We start from the raw sequence: 21,317 nt of genomic DNA on the forward strand, positions 1-21,317 counted from the left end.
CACTACTCATTGTTACCACACAGCACCAGATCAAAAAAATCAAAAACCCCCAAACCAACAGATCGAAAAGAGAAGTGGGTCACTATGAACGAATCGAAAAAACCCCAAATCAGCAGATTGAAAAAAGTAAAACAACCGAAACCATAATCCACCGCCGGTACCAAAACCATCAACACCATTGCCAAAATCACGATCGTCGCCCGCGCGGTACCACCATCAACACCATCAATTAAATCCAAAATCGCCACCACCAAAAGTAGAGACACTGCGTTCACAGCAGTTGAAGAAGCAAAAAAACCCCCCAAAACGCCAGTCGAAGAGAGAGAAGATGGAGATGGGCCCAAACCACAGGTCGCGACGCTCAAAAGATGGAGATGCCAGCGTCGACAAGAGAGAACGAAGAGATGCCGAAAGGAATGGAGAAGGAAAAATGAAGAGAGATGGGCAGACACGCTTCAATTTTTTGTCTCTCTCTCTTGTTTCCGTGTTTTGAACGTTTTATGGGATTTCTGAAGAAAACGGCCAAAAAGAGGATTTTGCCATTTTTTGTTTTCTTCACAATTTTTTTTTTCGAAAATGGGAAAGAGAACGCGTTTTCACAATTTTGAAAAATCGAAAATAGAAAACGATCGGAAATTGGCAAAGAGAACACACTCTTATTGTTTCCATTGTTATTTCATGGTTAGGAATTTGGGTTTCGTGCTTCAATTCTCGTAGTAAAATATTGTATGCTTATAGTGTTTGTGTTTGTGTGTCTTCTTCCTTGAATAAATATAAGGACCATGGGGAAAATTAAGATTTTATGAATATGTTTATTAAGATAACTCGATTTTAGCCTCAACTGCTAACGACTTGTGAAGCGACAAATACACCCTTACCAATCCTAACAAGTTGAAGGTTGCTACCTCTGGACTATCTCAAAGTAGGACATGGTTTTTATTATACAAGACTTGTTGGATCAATTAAAACTAAATCTCTTGTCTAAAGTTACATGTCTTCAGTCAATTCAAAAATGCATTGAAATGATTTTAGGTTTTGAAATTTCCTCATCGCATTTTTAATCTGCGTGCATTTAATTCTAACTATTTGTTCACGAGAAGTTTAGGGGCTCAAAGAGCTGTGATTAAGGGAATTGGAAATTTAATTTTCTTCTCTGGTCTGTGTGCAATTTCCAAGTACTTCTTGAAAGGTTTTAGTTAGCATTTTCTTGAAATGATTTAGTAACAGAACAAAGCAGTATTTTATTTATTGAGAAAACTATATTTAATGAAATCGATAATGATATAATCATACGACGTTTTCAAAATATGAAAACATGCCAGGAGCTATTATAGTTATATTATTTACAATTATTTTTGCTCACCAAAAAAAAAAAAAAATATATATATATATATATCATGATTCCGCCGCTGCTCTGGCTTTAGTTTTGCACAAAGGATCCACATTGCTTTCTTAATTTATTTTTTTAAAAGAAAAAAAAATTAATAAGTTTTAATAACTATAGAGAAAAGCATGCATATAACCATGAAAAATATTATAATAAGTCTCCAGTGGAACTATATTATTTAAAAATTCATTTTTAATTATGTATTCTTCAAATAAAATAATTTTATACTTAAATTAAAAAAAATTCATAATTTTAACGATATACTTTTTAAAAATTACAATTACAAAATCCATTACTAAAAAAAAAAAACGTTAAACAAGCCGAAAACAACTTACCAAAACTACTAAGTGACATGGCATTCAACAATTGGCTTAGAACCATGCTATGTTGTCAAAAAATGGTTGACAATCAACCTGGTCTATAGTCACCATGGGGCCAACCTTTTTTGGAATTATTCATTCACGCGAAACTTACGTCCAAGTGAAAGGATGTCAATCAAGATGACAAAAAAATTCTGACAAACTATCTAAATTCATTCGCTTATGTTTTCCACTCATACGTTTTCTTGAAAATATTATAGTTAGTGCTTGTTTGGTTGGAATTTGGTTAATTGATTTTTTGATCGTTAGAGATAAAGTGAATCATGCTCGTAAGAGAAGAATTAAAAAACGACGGTTGAAATAGTAAAATAACAATAAAAAAATTAATTTTAATTGACTTAAAATCTGAACCGAATAAGATATTAAACTTCTAGATATTTTAAAGCTGACATGGACACGGCATACAAAGCAAGTGGTCTGAACAAGGTTGTCAGAAGGTCAATTACGTCATTTCATATTTTCCGTGGTTGATGTGAACTCTGCCATCAGTCCCATGTGGAGCTTTTATTTTTTTGACGTCGGACAAATCACCGTTAACTCCGTTAATTTCCCCAACGCAAAACCATTAACTAGTCCACGTTTCCAAATCGGATCTAATTAGATCCGCATAACCAACTCTCTTCACCCGTATTTAGATTCGTTAGCCACGTCATATCCCATCATTTCCACATGGCATTAGACGTGTCATCCACGTCGGACCATGTGAGCCTCAATAATGTCCACGTCATCACCATGAAGGGAATATAATATCTTTTCTGCTGTATACATATCTTATTGCGCCCTCTATCTCCCTGCTTTTAATCTTCTTCTCAACCCTAGAAAAATTATGCTTTTGAATTTTCAGTAATTATATTATTTAATATTTTTTATTGTTTAATTACTTGAAATTGCTCGCGAGTGTGAATAGTTTCGGATCGAGATGGTCTGAAGTCATACCAGTTATTGCTTTGTTGTCCGATGTTCCAAAGGTAATTTGAACTTATTTTTGTAGTTAGTGAAAATATGACTTTTTTTCACTTTTTCAAAAATTCGTGTTCAGCTGCTAAAGAACTGTGGAAACCTTTGAAAAAAATTAGTGGAAATGTTTAAATACATAGTTCATTGATTGAGGCTCACATATATTGAAGTAGATTTCTCGTTTTATGGTATCTATCAAATCTGTGTATGTATGTATATATATATATAACCGCGCTTGATTTGATGCGTGCTCAAGAATTAAAGTTATTTGTTAATAAATCAAAATTACATATAGTTTAATTAACATACCAAGAAAGCAGGAAAAAAATAGCGAAGTTGAGTTAAAAGGAAAGTTATTTCTCAACAGATCGAAGTTACATATTTTTTTAATTAACATTTAATATACCAAGATAACATGGAAAAAAAATAAAAAAATCACGAAGTTGAGTTAAGAAAGGAAAAAAGATATGGCTAGAGGTAGAGAGATTATTTATTTCAGTGGGTTATGAGTGAATAATTTAGATTAACAGATAAAGCGGCTGGTTAGAAGGTAGAGCAAAGGTGTTAGAAGCAGAAACTGCTTTAGAGATATCTTTGCTCTTGTATTATTGAATCTGAACAGTTATATTATAGACACACAAATTCATTTATTATATTTAGATATGTGCACTCGGGCTTCATCTAAATTGAGTTACTATTATAGAATTGATTGAAGAATTTCCGTTTGAAAAGGTTTGTCACTTGAAGACAACGGTATGTGCTGTTATATAAATTAGACATTTTCTTGCAGACTCAATCTGATACCTTATTTGTGAACAGCCTTTGTCCATCTGGATGATGAGGGGTTTTCGAGTGGACACTGATGCTCCCCTAGCCAATGGATTGGAGAAAGTCAATCACCACCTCATGCGGGATAACAAGAATGAAGTAAGAAATGGAGTTACAAGTGACACACCCAGGACCTTGGAGGAAGAAGAATCGAGGATTAATGAAGATTCTGACTATGTAAATGATCGGGACGCCGATTTGTTACAGACCCAGGCTGTTTCACAAACACAACAGCTAAAGCCCCTGGGAACTCAAGGGTCTGTCATTCATTGGGAAGGGTTACTTCCTCTGAGGTCCATTAAGGTTCTACTGGTGGAAAATGATGAGTCAACTCGACACGTTGTAAGTGCATTACTTCAGAACTGCAGCTATGAAGGTTAACCGCTCTTTCTTTCTTGCTTCTTATCCTCAATAGATCATGCAAAGTTGACTATACAATGTTCTACTTGTTAATTTTTTTCTACCTACTGTTTGTATCTCTCAGGTCAACACGTTTATATAGTCTAATTAGGTGTACCTGACCAGTTATCTTTAGGAATATGTCATTTTTACTTTGTATTTGGACCTTTGATTGATGAGGTTTAGTTTATAATTTGACTTGTATGATAATATCAGGTGGTATGCAATTAATATTTGTCTGGCTTGATGTATCCTTAAAATAGTCCTTTATTGGAATTGAAGTTTATTCTTTAGTAATATTTCTAATGTAGTTACACAGGTTTGTCATATTCCATCTCAAATAAGCTAAAAATAACTGAAAAAATATCTTATCCACTGGTAGGATAGGCTTTCAATAATTGCAAATGTCAGCTATACGCGTTTACCTCATTGTCTTGAAGAAGACCCTCTTTGCACCATGAAGGTGTGCAGTCCATGTACAGTTGTGGGAACATATTGCATATTTTTAGAGAGTCTATTCTTGTCAGTTTCATATATATTGATTGCAGATAATTTGTGGGATATAAGGCCTGTAAATCCAGTCTTTCTTGGAGATGAGGAAGACAATGAGAAGTCGATTGCATTGGAAAATATCTTCTCTTCTCTTTCTTGTTTCTTTCCAAATAGAAAGGGCAAGTCAACCTTCTCACTTTGTCCTCCCTTCTGATATTGTTTTTCTGTTCAAGCATAATATACAATCAGAAAGGACCAAGAGTTACTGGAGAGAATATATTCAAGTTTCAAAATCTGTTGGGACCTTAAAAAGTAAAGTAGTTTCCCTGGTGATAAACAACCACTTTCAAATTTTCAAAACACTTGGAAACATTTGATATAATTTCCTTATTGATTTATATAGTTACATAGCTTGTTCTACAATTTTTTTTTTCTCTAATTGTGATGCAAGAAGAATCTAATTAAGCCCCTTTTTGACAGCAATTTTTTGGGAAGAATGAGTTTTTGAATAATAAAATTTTGGAAGATTTGTGGTTAAAAAATAGGAAATTTTTTTTGGATTTACGTGAAAAATATTTCATTGTGAGAATGTGTTGCTAAAAATGTGTATGAGAAAAAACGAGTTTTGAAAATTGGTTACCAAACAAGGGCTAAAAAAATTTAGATAGAATAAAAATTTTCTAAATTAATATACCATTTTTATCTTCATTCTAGAGTATTTTGGTAAAATTAGAATTGATCTATGTTATTTGTTTTTTTTCCAAGATATCTTGGGGGATCTTTGTGAGTTTATGAAGGTTTTCCATGGTTCTTCTTGTCTTACCTCCTGGTGTACACATCTTCTGCCCCCTACTAGCCTCCAATTCCTCAAATAATTGCAAGAGCCTATTCTCATACTCATTGCAGGACACACCTACCATTTTACTTAAGCCCAGAATTTTTTAAAGAACCCAATTTGAAGGTGGAGGTCTAACTTCAAGTGCATTAACTTTTGCTATCTCCTCAGTGTAATAGCACTCAAGAGGATCATAGAAGTGTCTCTCCGCTTCCTTCACCTGTACTACAACAATGTCTATTTCTTCCTTCTCGTTGCCATCAACTCACATCACCAAAGCTTTATCAGCCCCCTAAATTCTCCTTTTTTAGAGACTTAAAATATCTCCTACAGTAAGTGTTCACTACCATAGTGGTCGAACCAGTCGCCTCTTGCTCTTTCTCAATTGTCGAAACTGAACCCTCTACCAATGCAATTCCGATCCCTTGCTCAATTGCAGATACTAATCCGTCTACAGGTGGATTCGTGTCCAACGCACACACAATCGTAGAACAACTGTCTCTGGCTGCATACAGTATTATTGAATCCAAATTCGAGATACTCGACTCCCCTTCCTTATCCCAAGTTCCACCCCCCAATATGCCTCGATCATCGAGTCTTTATCATCCCTATCTGACCCCACTAAAACGACCCCATCTTCGTCACCGGAGGAGAGCACTGCTTCAGTCCGCACTTGAAACTCACCACTGGTGTGCCTTCATGCGCTACACAATTCCGAGTGACGGCGCTAGGGTTTTTAGGAAAGACCGCTGCCTGCAAGTAGGATTGGCTATCTCTTTGTGGCTGAGGCTAGCAAGTTGGGAGTGTCCAGTCGAGGCCTTATGGCCGACACCGACGAAACCCAGACTGGTTGGTTTCGGAGCCGGTTGGCAAATGAGCTCAACTTTAAAATGAAAGTTATAATATTCCTTCAAAGCTGTGTAAAAATGTCTTGTTATCAAATTTATCAAACATCTTAAAAACCCATTGTTGAATAGCATTTTTCTTTCTTCTTGACATTTCTAATATTTTAAATGTTTTCTGTTTTCTCCACCATTTCTTAGATATAATTTCAATATAACAGCATTTTATTTTCAATGTTGGAAAAATCATTGCTGAGAAACATTTTGTTTAATTTCTTCGTGATATTTCTAATACTTCCTAAGTCGTGCGCTTATTTGTCTATCACTTCTTAGATATAATTTCTGTACAACAACATATTCTCTTCAGAAAGAGCACAGTGTGATTACAATTCGCTGTAAACTAAAATCAAAACTTTAAAGAATGATAGTATCAATCAAGGAGAGGGGGGATGGGATAGAGTAGGCAGGATTTAATTAGGGGTGGGGGAAGGGTGTTAGGTGGGTTTTTTTTTATGGGCCTATTTTGGGATATTAAAAGGGTTTAATTCAGAGCCTTAGATTAATTTAAATTGAGGAATGAGGTTCTTTGATAATATTACCTATTTAGTGCTGCACATTTTATATACAACTAAACTATTTTTAAAAAGATGGTTTTGCCTATCTTAATTGTTTGTCTAATATTCTTATGGTTCTTTCAACTGAATTGAGTATTTTTGCAGTTATGGCTGTATCTCATGGCCTAGAAGCGTGGAAAATTTTGGAAGATCCAACCAGTCACATTGATCTTGTTTTAACAGAGGTAGCTATGCCATATTTGTCTGGCATTGGTCTCTTATCCATGATTATGAACCACAAGACCTACAAGAATATTCCAGTAATTAGTGAGTTTTTATTACAATTTTCTGTCATGTTATTTTATGTCAAGAATATCTTATTCATGATTTTAAAGAATTCTTACTTCTAAACTGACGGCTGATGAGGTTTTCTTGCAGTGATGTCATCTAATGATTCTATGGGTATAGTCTTTAAGTGTTTGTCAAAGGGTGCAGCTGACTTTTTAGTGAAGCCTATTAGGAAGAATGAGCTTAAAACTCTCTGGCAGCATGTTTGGAGAAAATGCCACAGTGTAAGTAATATTTAGTTCCTTGATCATTTATTGACTTCCTATCCTAGTAGCAATTAGTACAGTGAGCTTGACGAGACGAGAGTAGTATTAGGATGAGTGTGACCCGTTGCACTAACCAACTAAATCCCAACAGAACTCTGAAGTTAAAAGTGCTTGAATGAGAGCATTACTAGGCTGGTGACGCGATGGGAAGTCCTCATATTGCACCGCATGTTATTTTAAGTTTTAGGCTTTAGATGAAGTAGCTCAGAACTTTCAAGTCTCTATGCTACTGAATTATAAAAATTTCACTCGTCAGGTTTAGGGTTAGGATAAACAAGCTGCCTAAGGCACTGGGCTTAAGTTTTAGTCCGCATTTTGATATCTGGTTAAAGGTCAAAAAAGTCCATAAGACAAATGTAGTAGAATGATGACATTAAGCCTCTATTTGGTACATGTTCTTTTAAACTCTTTTTTTTCCAAACTCATTTTCAACCAACATTTTCGCAATAAAATAATTTTACATGTGGGCCCATAACTTTTTCCTACTTTTTAACAACATATTCTTCAAAAATATCACTTTTTACAAAATATATTCTCAAAAAATCTACAACAAACAGGCCCTAAGATGGATTAGTGGCTTAGTAGGATGAATAAGATAACATGTAAGAATATTCACCAAGCGGAGATGGCAACAATTGAATATTAACTTAGGAAAGACGACATAGGTGGTCGAAACCTGGATAACTCATAAAGCTCAGAATGTTGGACCCCATCTGGATACTTTTAAAAGTTATGTTTTTTATTTATCATTTCTGCATAGCATGTTGTTCTATAATGCACTTAGTTCTCATCCTTTAATATCAGTCAAGTGGTAGTGGTAGTGGAAGTGAAAGTGGAATACGAACTCAAAAATCTCCGAAGTCAAAAAGTGATGAGTTAGATAATTATGCTGCCAGCAATAATGAGGACGACAGTGGAAGCATTGGCTTGAATGTTCGGGATGGAAGTGAAAATGGAAGTGGAAGTGAAACTCAGGTAATACCTATTCTTTAAGTGCCACCATTGCAGTTTTACATTTCGTCTTGTATGTTCATCCATTGCATGCATACAGTTTTCCTTACGTTAAAGAGTAATGAGCAGTCACCTGAATGAATTAGTTTGTTTGCTTACTGCTATGTTTTAGAGGTTAAGGGAATTAAGGACTGGATTTGATGTATTGTACGTTTTAGATTGTTCATTCAGTAGGATCATTGCATAAATGATTCTAGGTATGTTTATATGCTAAGATGGAATGCCAAGTTAAGATGATAGAAAGATGAAGATTTGATTGATGTAAATATATGCTGGAAAAGATGCACATGGTTAATGGTTTATTCTTTTTCTTTTTCTGATGTTTTTCTTAATATGTAGAGTAATGCCAAGCTTGAATAGCGTTTTATGGTAGTAAAGTGTACCAGTGCAGTCAGTGTAGCAGGTATGTTGGACGTGTTAGTGACCTTTATAGAAGCGTTGGTTACCTTACCTACTATCTAGTGATTAGATTTATTTCTGAAAGTGAGAAAATTTATTTTTGACTCAATATTTCGAAAACATGGAAAAATTATTTTTGACTCAATATTTCAAAAAAATACCTAAAAAATTAAAAAATTTGAGGTGAACCACCAATTTACAATGACAGCCAGCCGGTTCTTTACTACTTCCAATAAATTTTAGTTTTTTCTCTTAAAGCTGGACCAGTTCTTTGTATCGTATTGCATTGATGTCGTCTGCCATGGTAAATGATATTTTAGATATACACAATGGGATTATCAGTTGGAACATTGATTTTGTACGGGGTTTGCAGGACTGGGAATTAGATGACTACGCACTGTTTTTGACATTTTTATATGAGGTACAAATCAGGGCAGGAGATGGTGATGGCAGCAGGCGGAGGTCGGCACGGGATGGCATGTTTGCGGTCGGCACTTTCTTTAAATCTTTATTGGGATCTGAGTAAAGCTCTTCCCCTTGGAAGGCGGTGTGGAAGAGTAAACTGTTTTACTATGGACAGTGGTGATAGGACATCTGTTAATGGCGGAAAACCTACGAACGAGGGGTTTTATGTCACAGAGTGGTGTTATATGTGTAGGAGGGGTGAGGAGACGATTGATCACTTGTTCCTCCATTGTGATGCTTCTAGTTTACTGTGGAATGAGATTTTCGCATCGCAACACATGGATTGAGCGATGCCAAAGCATATGGAAGACATGTTGAATGTATGGAGGAGAAAATTTCGAGACAAAGATTGCAACTTGCATGGGGGTTTATTACGGACTGCATAGTATGGTGTGTGTGGAGAGAAAGAAATAGCCGTTGTTTTAACGATCAAACACGAACAACAGAGCAACTTAGAGAATTATTTTATTTTACATTGTATATGTGGTTTAATGGCTACTAGGCATATAGATGGGCTGCCCAATTTTATGCCGTTTCTTTCGTATTTGTATTGATAATACACTTCCTGTGTATTATGGTTTGATTAATAAAATTTCCGATTACCTTTTAAAAAAAAAAAAGCTGGACCAGTCAGTCCGGTCCAGTTTTCAAAACAAATTTGACTAGAACTCCTCGTCTAGATTGTGTAAATAGAAACTTCATTCTACCATTGGATCCCAACAGAGCTTAGATCTTCCTGGCATGAATAACCTGACTCCTGTATTTATTCCATATATAATCTGAAATTTCACTTCCTCAAGACAAATTTACCAAGGCAAATAGATAGAATGTTTTTAATCTTATTTTGTTTAGTTATTTAAGGATATCAGACAAAACTGCTAATCAAAATAGCTATAAGGGAAACCATGTACATTTTTACATGTTTTCATGCTTCACAGATCATTCCAATATTCATATTATCATAAATTTATGGACACGTGCATGTGTTTATATGGCTGTGCATGTTTTGTATGCGTAGCTATAGAAGAAGAATCCAATTAGATGTAAGTTTCTGAAGCTAGTGATTGAGCTTAATCCAGTTTCTAGATTCCAAGTTAACATTTATGTTATTTTATGCAGAGTTCTTGGTCAAGAAGGCCAGTAGAAATTGACGGCCCCCAACCCTTGGCTACTTGGGATAAATTAGCAGGTCCTCCCAATACAACCTTTGCTCAGGACCATTCACGACCTGAGGCAATAAGCAATAACCGGGTGTCAACATCTACAAGAGAATACAGAAAAAAGGATGATGCACTTGGTACAATTCTCTCTTTTGGACTTAATTCCAGCAGCACCTTTTCATTTATATACCCGTCCATTTATTTACTGTTTAAATTGAGCAAATGGTTTATTTCACTGCTGAGACAAATGCTACAATGGGCAAGATTTGAAGATAGGAGTACCAAATGTTCAAGAACTATGCAGCCAAAGAGACAAAGTATTGAATGATACTATGGGGACCGAAAATTCTAAATTTTTTATTCCGTACTCGAGCAACGATAGCAACAGACTCGAAAATGGAGAAGTGGATCCCAAGAATGAGATACCAAAGGGAGCATTAAGGAACAAAGGTTGTGGTGGTGTGGGTGTAATCACCGATGTTTCCAAACCTCAGATGAGAAATGTATCCGACGAAGTTCCAAAACGTCCATCTGAAGTAATGAAAATCGAAGAAATGGCCTCCCATGATCCTAAGGAAAAACCTTCCCTTGAGTTCAGTTTGATCCGAGTCAGAGACACAGATGATACAGGAACCAGTGCCCTTCAGCATAATGTATTGAGACATTCAAACCTCTCAGCCTTCTCAAGGTGCAGAACTCAAGGCTTATATTTTTCCTTAGATCTAAATAATCAGATTGGTATTTAAACGATTCACAATAAGTTTCAGGTATAACTCCATGACTAATGCTAATCAGACGCCAATTGGAAATTTAGGCAATTGCTCTCCAATTAATAATAGTTCTGAAGCAGCAAAGACAGAATCTGCCACTCCCAATCAGGGATCAAATGGTAGTAGCTACAACAATGACATGGGCTCCACCACGAATAATGCTTTTGCCAAGGTGGAAGCATGTAAAGAGGAAACAATACCCAAATCTTCAGTTGATATCCATTCATGTTCCGCTTTGCAATCAGTGCAGCAGGCCCACATATCGCCCCTTCAGCCTATGAACCCGGGCAAGTCCAATGCGACAAACGCAACCTTGGCACCAACGAATGTCTTGGACCAGCAGGCCCAAGTTCAGAGCCACCACCACCACTACCACCACCACCACCATCACCACCACCACCATCATGCTTATAATGCTCAGCAGCAGCAGCAGCAACTGCTCAACCAAGATGATTTGTCCTTGAAAATTATAACTGCAGAAACTCCATTCCATGGACCATGTGATGACACAGAATTAGAAGGAAATGCTGCTAATTATGGGAGTGCGTCAGGGAGTAACAATGGAAGCAATGGGCAAAATGGAAGCAGCACTGTTGCAATCACTGAAGGAACAAATGTGGTGAGTGATAATGGAACAGTAGCAAAATATGAAGCTGGTGATGGTAGTGGCAGTAGCAGTGGAAGCAGGAGCAGGGTAGACCAAAACCGGTCAGCACAAAGGGAGGCTGCTTTGAACAAATTCTTCCAGAAAAGAAAAGAAAGATGCTTCAAGAAAAAGGTAACTTATTCACGATCATTCTCAGCTCAATAATGCACTGGGATACACGCGGGTTGGAAAAAAGGGTATTTGGAGCCGTGTGCATTTTAGCACATGCCTTTCTTTTCATTCTTTGCGTTTCAATAATTTCTCTATTACTGTACAATTCAACTTTCCTTTCAAACATATGCACGAAACGTGCATAGTTTCATTGCCTTCCCTGGATATTTATCTTTGCAAAACTTACTGCACAAGTCTATTGCCATCAAAATATAATGTTGACCTGTCAATTTTCATCCATCACATAATTTACATTGTTCTCAACAAAAGTCCTTCATATTTTGATTTGGAGAATAACAGCAGAACTTTTGTTCTTTGACATTCTTTCTAGGTCCGGTATCAGAGCAGGAAGAAACTGGCAGAACAAAGGCCACGTGTTCGAGGACAATTTGTGCGACAAGTGAAACCCTAGTCATGGATTCTTGACCAGGCCTTTCTCTGCTAAATATTTATAGATAGTAGTACTTCTTGTTAGATTTTGGGGAAGCCCTTTGATCCCCATGGTTGGAGATTCCTCGAAGGTGAAAAGTATTTGTGTAGTAGAACCATGGAAATTGCAGACTTGGTTATTTGTGTGCATGTTTAAGACACGAATTTGTTGGAACTTGCTTATGTTTTGAGGATTTTTGGTTTGAAAGACTCAAGTCTTGTAGCAGGTGACCCTCTTCAAGACAATGGATTTTTCCCTAATATGTATTTGGTCTATTTGTATGCTTTCTAATCCTCGTTTTCTCCTGATGGGTAAAATATTCTTTGGCGAGCAGATAAAAAATAACATGGCGTATTGGTAGTTTCGAAATACCGGGTTGTTTTACATTTTCTTGTATGAATCGAACTGAATAACGAAAAAAAAAAAAATTCATATATTCGATCCTAGTTCATTGTGAAAGTACAGAGTTCTGTCGTTGATGGGTCAAAGTTCTAAAGTTTTTTTCTTCTCCACTTTACTCTCTTTAAATTTCCCTTTTCGCTCTATCTTTTTGGTGGATTTGGTGTTCACTTTATTATTTTATGGAATTCTTTATGGTGTATTGTCACAAGAATCGTTATCCTTGACCAGTCAGCAAATGATGTTTCTTTCACGCAAGAAAATCTTAAAGAAGGTAACTGCAGGCTAAAGGAAATCAACATTTAAAGAGAAATTACGAACTAGGAGTTTGATGAAAGATATGCACAACATAAACAATCTGCATTTTGCTGGTATTTTGGAATTTTGGTAAAAAGTTAGGTTTGTCGAAGTTGCAAAACATCTTAGATAGTTGAAATTGCAAGCTGAATCAATTGAGTGTGAAAAATTATTCGTTTGGTACAAATTAAAATTTAAAATCTAAATTTTAATGAGTCAAAATTAATAATTAATTTTAACAATATATTTTATGGAAATCACAAATTTTCATCCATAAATTTAATCAATTTTTATCAATATCTACTATAATTTTATTTTAATCTCCAGTATACTAATAGAATGCTTAATTTTTTAAACAAAATAAATATAAAATATTTTCCAAATTATTTCTGTTTTTCATCATTTATTTAATCCATTGCTACTTCTGTTGATAAACGTAATGAATCAAATCTTTCGTAATCATATTAATTTTTGGCTACCTCTTTATTTTCTCCTATTTATGCACTCATATCGCACTATATTAATTAGTCTGACTTCCTAATTTATACCTCGTTCTAAGAGATCACATTATTGTAGAACACAGAATTCAAAAGCCTCCTCGATTTTTATTTTATTGGCATAAGGAAGTGAAAACAGCTGCAGCCTGCAGGAGGCGCGAAAGGAGGAGAATTAAACTAACAATGTGGATAATAAATTAACTAACCAGTTTGAATCGACGTGGTTTTCGTTCTCTTCTGTCAACATATCACTACATATAAAAGCAACTATTGTACCAGATTGGAGAAGATATATATTTGCTCCATAATCTCGTATACGATATGGCTTGCCCATACATGTATCATACAGAAGACCTTGATGAATTAATGAATGGTTCAAATTAGGTTTAGGATGTGAACTTGGACTTTGTTAAATAATCTGTCGTATTTAACTAATTTTAGTTAAACCCTTTTTTCTTTTCTTATTTTGAACAGATTTATAAGTTAAACTTACAATACTAATATATATCAAGAAATTGGAGGAAATAAAATCAGAAAATAAGTTCTTGCTCGTCTATAAACAGCGATACAAAATAGTAAAGCCTTTTTTAAAATCTTAATCCATTATCATATTTGGAGTCGAGTACAAGACTCGTTTTCTGCTTCACTCCATTTGGCTCATCGATAGATCCATGGAAGAAAGATCAAAATCCACCACCACAAGCCATAGCCCATGTTATTTAACACAAATACAACTCAACTCAACTCTTTTCTGAATCATGCAACTTAACTGTTGTGTGAAGATCCTACTCATTACTTTGTGCATGGCCTCCATCTGCGAATTCTGTTCATTAACTCTTTGCATTCCTCAAAAATTTTTGCTTTAATCCGACCTCTTTTTGGTGGGAGCTGGCAGCGAAATTTTTCCTTCTTGGAAATAGTGTTGTTGTTGTTTGAGTTTTGCATTTGCATTTGCATTTGCATTTGCAGAGGGACTTTAATTTGGAGATGAAAATGAAAGTGGAAATGGTGGGTTTATATTTTGGTTTGGCATGGGTGTGATGTAAGCATGAAGTCAGCATTAGGTGTCACCTTGAATGCCATGTAGTATGAACACAATTTTAATAAGTTTCTCGAATTTGACTGCTTCTGTTCATCACCCATGTGTAGTTGTCCCTCTACATATACATACACATATGAGAGGCATGCATGCAAGAGATCATGTGTTTGTTTTGATAAAATTATGAGCATGTTTGGTGTTGATTATGATAATCAATTTTTTGATCGTTAGAGAGAAAAGTGAATCACACATATAAGTGAAGAGGTAAAAAATTACAGCTGACTATATTAAGTAACGATCACAAAATTAATTTTTTGATTTGAAAAATCATAACCAAACATGGGCTATAAGTTAATAAAAAAGATTGGTGGATAAATATATAGTAGTTAGTGAGTCTTAAGAGATGATCGACTCTGATCATTAAACTCCTGGTTGGTTTTATTAAAAATCAATTTTTTCATAAAATCTACTACTTTGAAATCTAAAATTTTTAAATTAAAAATAGTGATCCGAAATTCAATTGTTGTACTAGTTGACACCCACATGTACACTTTTCTTGAAGGTACCAAATGTGCATTTTAATAAACAGCATGACTATGCCAGTGAAATTATGCATCAAATCGAAAATCCAAATAGGGACAAAAATTATCTTAGCTAAAGTAAAAGCATGAAAGTGATGAGATGTCACATTTCTTTTGTATCATAAGTTCTCCGTCAAAAATATTATAAAGTGCAAACAACTCGCACATAACCGTTAATGAGAATCAATTCTTAACGAAAAATCGGGACAAAGCAAATTTTTAAATTATAACAAAATTAATAATATATTTCCAAACATGCACTGGTGTGTGTATCCTTGTAGTATGAACACAATATAATATAGGTTCAGACACTTGAACTAATACGCAGAGAAAATAATATAAGAAATATGGACATGGGGAATTAATTACTAGATAAGAATTTACCTAATATTATAAGCATCAAATGCCTTGTACATAGATGGACATATGTTGGAATCCCGAAAAGAAAGATCATTGTTAATCAAATGTAGCAGACAAAATTATAGTCAATGAAAATAATTATTGAACAATCAAAAGGGAATGGGACCTACAAAGATAGAAGACTGAAATTCGAGAAAATTTCATATTTTTGACTAGAAAAAGGGGCCCTTAGAAAACCATCCTCAATTTCAATTGGGCAATGGCAATATCAAATGCTATGAGTATACTTTCACATTTTAACTAGAGAGAAGGTGCACTGTGAAATAAATAATTTTCGTACACAATCGAGTTTTATATATTTGATAAATTGAATTGAATAAAATGTACAGCACAAACGATCATTTGTGACCGACTTCTCTTTCTTAATTATTGTAAAACTAATTAGTTGAACCAATCATCAATTTCCTCACCAGTCTACAGAATATTTTAATTTTAATCTAATCTATGTATAGAGGCAGTCTTGTATTGCGTTTACACAAGTCGTCCCACTGATAGATATATTTAGAGGAGCTCTCGTATTTTCATTCCTGTCTTCTCCGTAGACAGCAAACGATGGACTCTCATGAGAAAGATGAATAAAAATGCTACAAAGTTTGTTCATAGAGAAACCCTATACAAGAAAGGTATACATACGCAATAATTATTGACAAAAAAGTAAGTTTATTTGGTCATATGAATTCAAACAGTGTGAAACGACACAAATTCAAAGTAAAAGTCATTTTGTTCTTGTTCCTCCTTTCTTTTCCTCTCTCTAAAACCTACACAAAATAGTCACTTAGAATATTCGTTAGGAGTCCTCAGCATGATGAGCTGCTTAGTACATGCAAAGGTTAGTCAAAACGTAATCGAAGAATTTCAACACTCCAATCGAACTGTCATTTGACTCATCAAACTTCTCGACTCCTTTTAGATTCGAAAAAAAAAATTATAAATAAGTAAAAATAAATAATAAATAATCTCCTCTACATTTAATACTGTTCATTGTTGAGTTTCCCCATTCAACCACTGTTCACCATTTAATTTTCTACTATCATACATATCCACTTTTCCTCCACTGTTCATCGAAATACTTTCCCTACAAAGTACATTTTGCTTTCTTCCTTTTTCAACGACCTAAATCAAACCCAAAAAAGGTAAATTCTCTTTTGCCTATGTGTTGACACATAAAAATTCAGCCCAAATCGAACAGCTCAAAGAGTGAAGCCCAATTGGAGGATCCCCAAATCAAATAGCCCAAAGAACGAAGCCCAATCAAACAAATCAAGACGAAGGCCCAAATAGGGAGGCCCAAGAACGCGGTAACGCCATCGCCCAAGTTTACAAGTCGCCCAGAATCTGAGTGAATGGAATGCCATACAGTCGCCCAGAGCTGTTACTCTATTCTCGCCCAAACCTTCAAGTCGCCCAAGGTTTTAACAAACATAAAGCGTTGTGGTTATCAAGAAGTGCAGTTATCAAAACAGTTGTTAAAGCAACCCTATAACGTTTCACAATTCAAGGAATTCAATCGAAAGCGGTTGAACGACGAAAACTAATGATAGCAGTTAAAAGAAGGCAGTTTTCATGACAAGTTGGCCATTACGAGGAAAGTGGACAGTTATAGGACGATCAAGCAGTTTTTAGACGGTTGATCACAAATAGATCGTCCATGAAGTATAAAAGGGAGAAAAAACATAGAGCAAAGGACCGAATCAAAAACTCTCGAATAGAGAATATGTAATTTTAATTTCCTTAACTTAGATTTAAACACTTTTCTTTCAATAATTCGTGTGCTTGCGCCCCTTGGAGGCAAATTGTTTCTAATTTCCAATTGTAAAGTCATCGCCAATAAAAGAACATCCCTTTTTGGGACTTTGTCTCAAGAGGTTTGTCCCTTACACAATCGTCTGATCCCTTTTAATTGTTAGTGACTAACCTGCGCGAAACAATTTGGCAAGCCCGGTGGGACAGTGGTATTTGGTGTTGAAAGTACAAAAGGTGAAACAATATGCCTCAGAGATCCGATAAGGAAGTAGCAAGTCAGAAAGGAGTCCAATCTGTGATTGAGCGATATGAGGAGCAGCATGCCTCTCCACGAACAGATGGACAGAATCAGAGCAGTAACAGACGTTACGAACCAATGACGGAGTTGAGTCCTCGAACCATGCGTGCATTACTGGGAGAACTCACACAAGACGTTGTTGAACAGGTAAATCTTTGAAGTATTCATAGTATGAAAAGATTTACCCAAAATGGAAATGCACACTATGACAATATGGCCAAACAACTAAATATTTTGAACGAAACAATGAATAAGTTAGTAAGCCAAATATGTCAACCGGCTATACCCCTTGCAAATCATTTTCAAATTAGGACAATTGTGGGACATAATCCCTCAGTCCTAAATCCGAATCAAGGGGTAGAACCACTTTCTGGTCCCTCTACTTCAAACCAAGGGGGTACTGCAGTGCCAAATCAGAACAATGGTAGTGGTACGCCTAACTTGGGGGGTAATCCAAACATAAGAGATAATGTCCTAAACAATGGACAGCCTCTGTTCAAACATGGCAACAATTGGAACAGTTATTTCATGCTCAGTTTTATAAAACTGAGTCTGAAGTCACTTTGGCTGATTTTGCGAATCTTCGTCAAATGCCAAACGAATGGGCAGAAAGTTTTCTCCAAAGGTTCAAGACAGTAATGGCCCTAATTATGGTAATTTTGTTGCCAATCAAGGACCAAACATCAAGCCTCATGCAAATCAACCGGTTCACCAACCTGTAAGAATTCCATATGACCCTAACATCATGTTGAGGAATCAGATTATGGAAATCATACACGATCAGATGGCTTTTGGGGTGTGTCCCGTCATTAAGCCGATTTACACAAAGCCATATTCTGATTGGATAGACCAAGCATATCCATGGCCTAGAGGGTACAAAGTGCCAGAATTCTCACTGTTTATCGGTTTAGGAGAGATGTCTACTCACGTTGCAAAGTGGTGATGTAACCGATTACCACAAAATGAGGTTTTTTCCTAGTTCGTTAACAGGAGTAGCTTTCTCCTGGTTCATCAACTTGCCAGCGAACTCTGTTCAAATATGGCAACAATTGGAACAGTTATTTCATGCTCAGTTTTATAAAACTGAGTCTGAAGTCACTTTGGCCGATTTTGCGAATCTTCGTCAAATGCCAAACGAATGGGCAGAAAGTTTTCTCCAAAGGTTCAAGACAGCAAGAAGCAAGTGTTTTGTACCTCTACCCGAAAAAGAATTTGTCAAAATCGTTCAAGGTTGCTTGAGCTTTGATTTAAAGAAGAAATTCCAAGACAAGGAATTTCCTGACCTTTTCCAGTTGAGTGCGAATGTGATTAGGTATGAACGACTGATAAGAGAGGAAGAACAGATGAAAAATTCTAGTAAAGGGACTTATTACAAAGACCCAAATTTTGATGTTCATACCATCAGTGACGAGTCATACGACCAGGCCAAAATGTGTTTGGCCGAATTGGTCAAAGGGGATACATATACTCGTCCCATAATGGCCAAGCCTAGACCATCGGGCAAAGATGAGCCCATAAAAGATGGAAATATAAAGGCTAGAGCGTTCTCGTTCGACGTGACCAAAGTTGACCTTATATTTGATAAATTATATAGGGATAAGCAGATAAAGTTGAGCGATAAGCACAAATTGCCAAACTCTGAACAAATTAAGGGTAAAAAATATTGTAAGTGGCATAATGCCTGGTCACATTTGACTAACAATTGCTTGGTTTTCCGCCATGTATTGCAGGATGCCATTGAATCAGGACGAATTACGTTCGATGATAAGAAGAAGATGGCAGTGGATGAAAATCCTTTCCCACAGCCACTTGGAGTGAACATGGTGACATCTGGATTCAAAAACAAGTTGCCAAAATTCAAGTTGGTCGTAGATGATGGAGAAGAGGATCCTAGACCACATCCCAGCGTCTTTGAACGAATCAAGGGGAAAGAACCAAAAAAGGATGAAGATGTCCTGTGTGCAAAGTGTAAAAGAGAAGTGAATGGAAATATGGAGAAACCAGGGACATGGCAGCATCCTCATCGACCTACCTTCTTCCCAAACACTCAGCCTGGTAGAGGACGAGGTACATCATTCTATAGAGGACCGCCTTTTGAAAGGCAGTTTAGGCCAGCAGATACTGGAAGAACATTCAGGCCGCAACCTCACCGGCCAAATGTATGGCATTCATTCCAGTACAATGTAGGAAGGGCAATACCCTTCGATGAGATGACTAGGACCCAACAAAGACGTTTCCAACGAAACTACGGACGGATGATGAGGCAGCAACAGGGAGTGCCACATCCTAAAGCGCCTAAATTACTCAACGTAACCAATCAAAATGTCCTCAAAAATAGTGAAGAGACCGATATAGATGAATCAATGAAGGAACTGCCAGAAACTTCTTCTGGGAGATCAAAGTTCAAGCGAGACAGAAGAGATGGAGAAGATCAAGATCAGCCCCTTACCATCCAGTTTGGTACGTTACCTCCTGTCGTGGCCAATAATTACTTACTGGCCAATGAATTCAAGAATAAAGAAAAAGAAGAAGAGATGGAGGACAACGAAGGAGAAGCTTGCGCGCTGGTATGTGAAGAAGGCCAGACTTCTAGAGAGGCCTACAACGATGAAGAGGACGATGGGATGACAGACATTGAAGAAGTCGACCTAGAAGCAGAAAGAAGAAAGAGAGGAGTATCGCGCAATACTCTGTTGAAGCAACTACATCGAGAGGGAGTTCGCGAAATAGACTTGTTGGGGGAACCATCTGGGCGTCCTTTCGATTTCTACGTACTGTACGGGACACCCAAAAGGAAGAAGAGAGTGCCTCGCTCTGAAAAGTATGAGTCACCTCCAAAAATAATGCCCCTCCCACAGGTTGGGTAACTGATGAGGAAGCATTAGAAAGAAGTAGGAAGGAAGTTCAGGAGACAGAGGATCCGCGTAATATACTGCACGTCGACTTATCACAGGGGGATGATTCGACAGAAAACAAGCAAGAAGTAGAAATAGAAGCTGCCGAAAAAGTTATTTTTAAACGGCCAGCCATGAAATTGACTAAACATTTGAGGCCATTATACGTTAAAACTCTAGTTAACGGCGTCCCAGTGGCAAAAGTGCTTGTCGACAATGGAGCAGCTATAAACACCATTCCATCTAGGATGATGAGGAAGTTCATAAAGACAGAGGGTGACATGATTCCTACAGAAGTCATCCTCACTAGCTTCAATGGAGGAGTAACTTCAGCTAAGGGAGTTATGTCATTGGACATAACTATAGGGACGACCACTAGGACCACTGTCTTCTTTGTAATAGATGGTCCTACTAGTTACAACGTGCTACTAGGGAGAGATTAGATATACGGAAGTCGCTGTATACCCTCATCGCTCCATCAATGCCTGATCTTTTGGAATAACAAAGGCGAAGCAGAGGTGGTACAGGCCGATCATAGGCCTTTTGTCGCAGAAGCAAACTCGGTGGAAAAAGTTCATGTACGAAGGAAACTATGGACCTGTCAGGGTAGTACAAGACGGGAAAGAAACTCAGGTTGTCACGCAAAGCGAAGAATCGTTCTCAGTAGATGCACTCACTGAGATGTTCAAACAGATGAGGCCAAATATAGTGGCCCTGGAAGAGCTAGTGATTGGCAAAAGAATAATCAAGGAATCTTGAATGGATTCTGAGTTACGAAAGCAAATGGCCGACATTCAGGCCTTCAAAGC

General features: G+C 36.5%; 1 protein-coding gene across 3 annotated transcripts; it reads left to right on the top strand.

Annotated features, from left to right (window-relative positions):
* The first annotated feature begins 2,540 nt into the window (after positions 1–2,540).
* On the top strand, positions 2,541–12,631 carry LOC111405465 (two-component response regulator-like APRR3). Of its 3 annotated transcripts, none has more exons than XM_023034361.1 (9): positions 2,541–2,735; positions 3,515–3,928; positions 6,840–7,001; positions 7,113–7,246; positions 8,093–8,263; positions 10,283–10,460; positions 10,567–11,011; positions 11,091–11,871; positions 12,242–12,631. In XM_023034361.1, exons 2-9 carry the CDS (start codon positions 3,559–3,561, stop codon positions 12,320–12,322), a joined length of 2,322 nt encoding a protein of 773 aa, XP_022890129.1. In that variant the 5' UTR covers positions 2,541–2,735; positions 3,515–3,558; the 3' UTR covers positions 12,323–12,631. The 3 variants fall into 3 exon arrangements, with proteins under 3 accessions (XP_022890129.1, XP_022890131.1, XP_022890130.1); XM_023034363.1 differs by having other exon boundaries at positions 10,588–11,011; XM_023034362.1 differs by having other exon boundaries at positions 3,544–3,928.
* Positions 12,632–21,317: the final 8,686 nt, after the last annotated feature.

This window comes from Olea europaea, chromosome 12, assembly GCF_002742605.1.
Source record: "Olea europaea var. sylvestris chromosome 12, O_europaea_v1, whole genome shotgun sequence".
NCBI lineage: Eukaryota > Viridiplantae > Streptophyta > Magnoliopsida > Lamiales > Oleaceae > Olea > Olea europaea.

Bases quoted from the DNA above. Each gene is read 5' to 3' on its own strand.
- LOC111405465 (XM_023034361.1), top strand. From the start codon at position 3,559: ATGATGAGGGGTTTTCGAGTGGACACTGATGCTCCCCTAGCCAATGGA. The intron at 3,929-6,839 runs GTTAACCGCTCT...GTATTTTTGCAG, and splicing joins TCAGAACTGCAGCTATGAAG to TTATGGCTGTATCTCATGGC. The intron at 7,002-7,112 runs GTGAGTTTTTAT...GTTTTCTTGCAG, and splicing joins CAAGAATATTCCAGTAATTA to TGATGTCATCTAATGATTCT.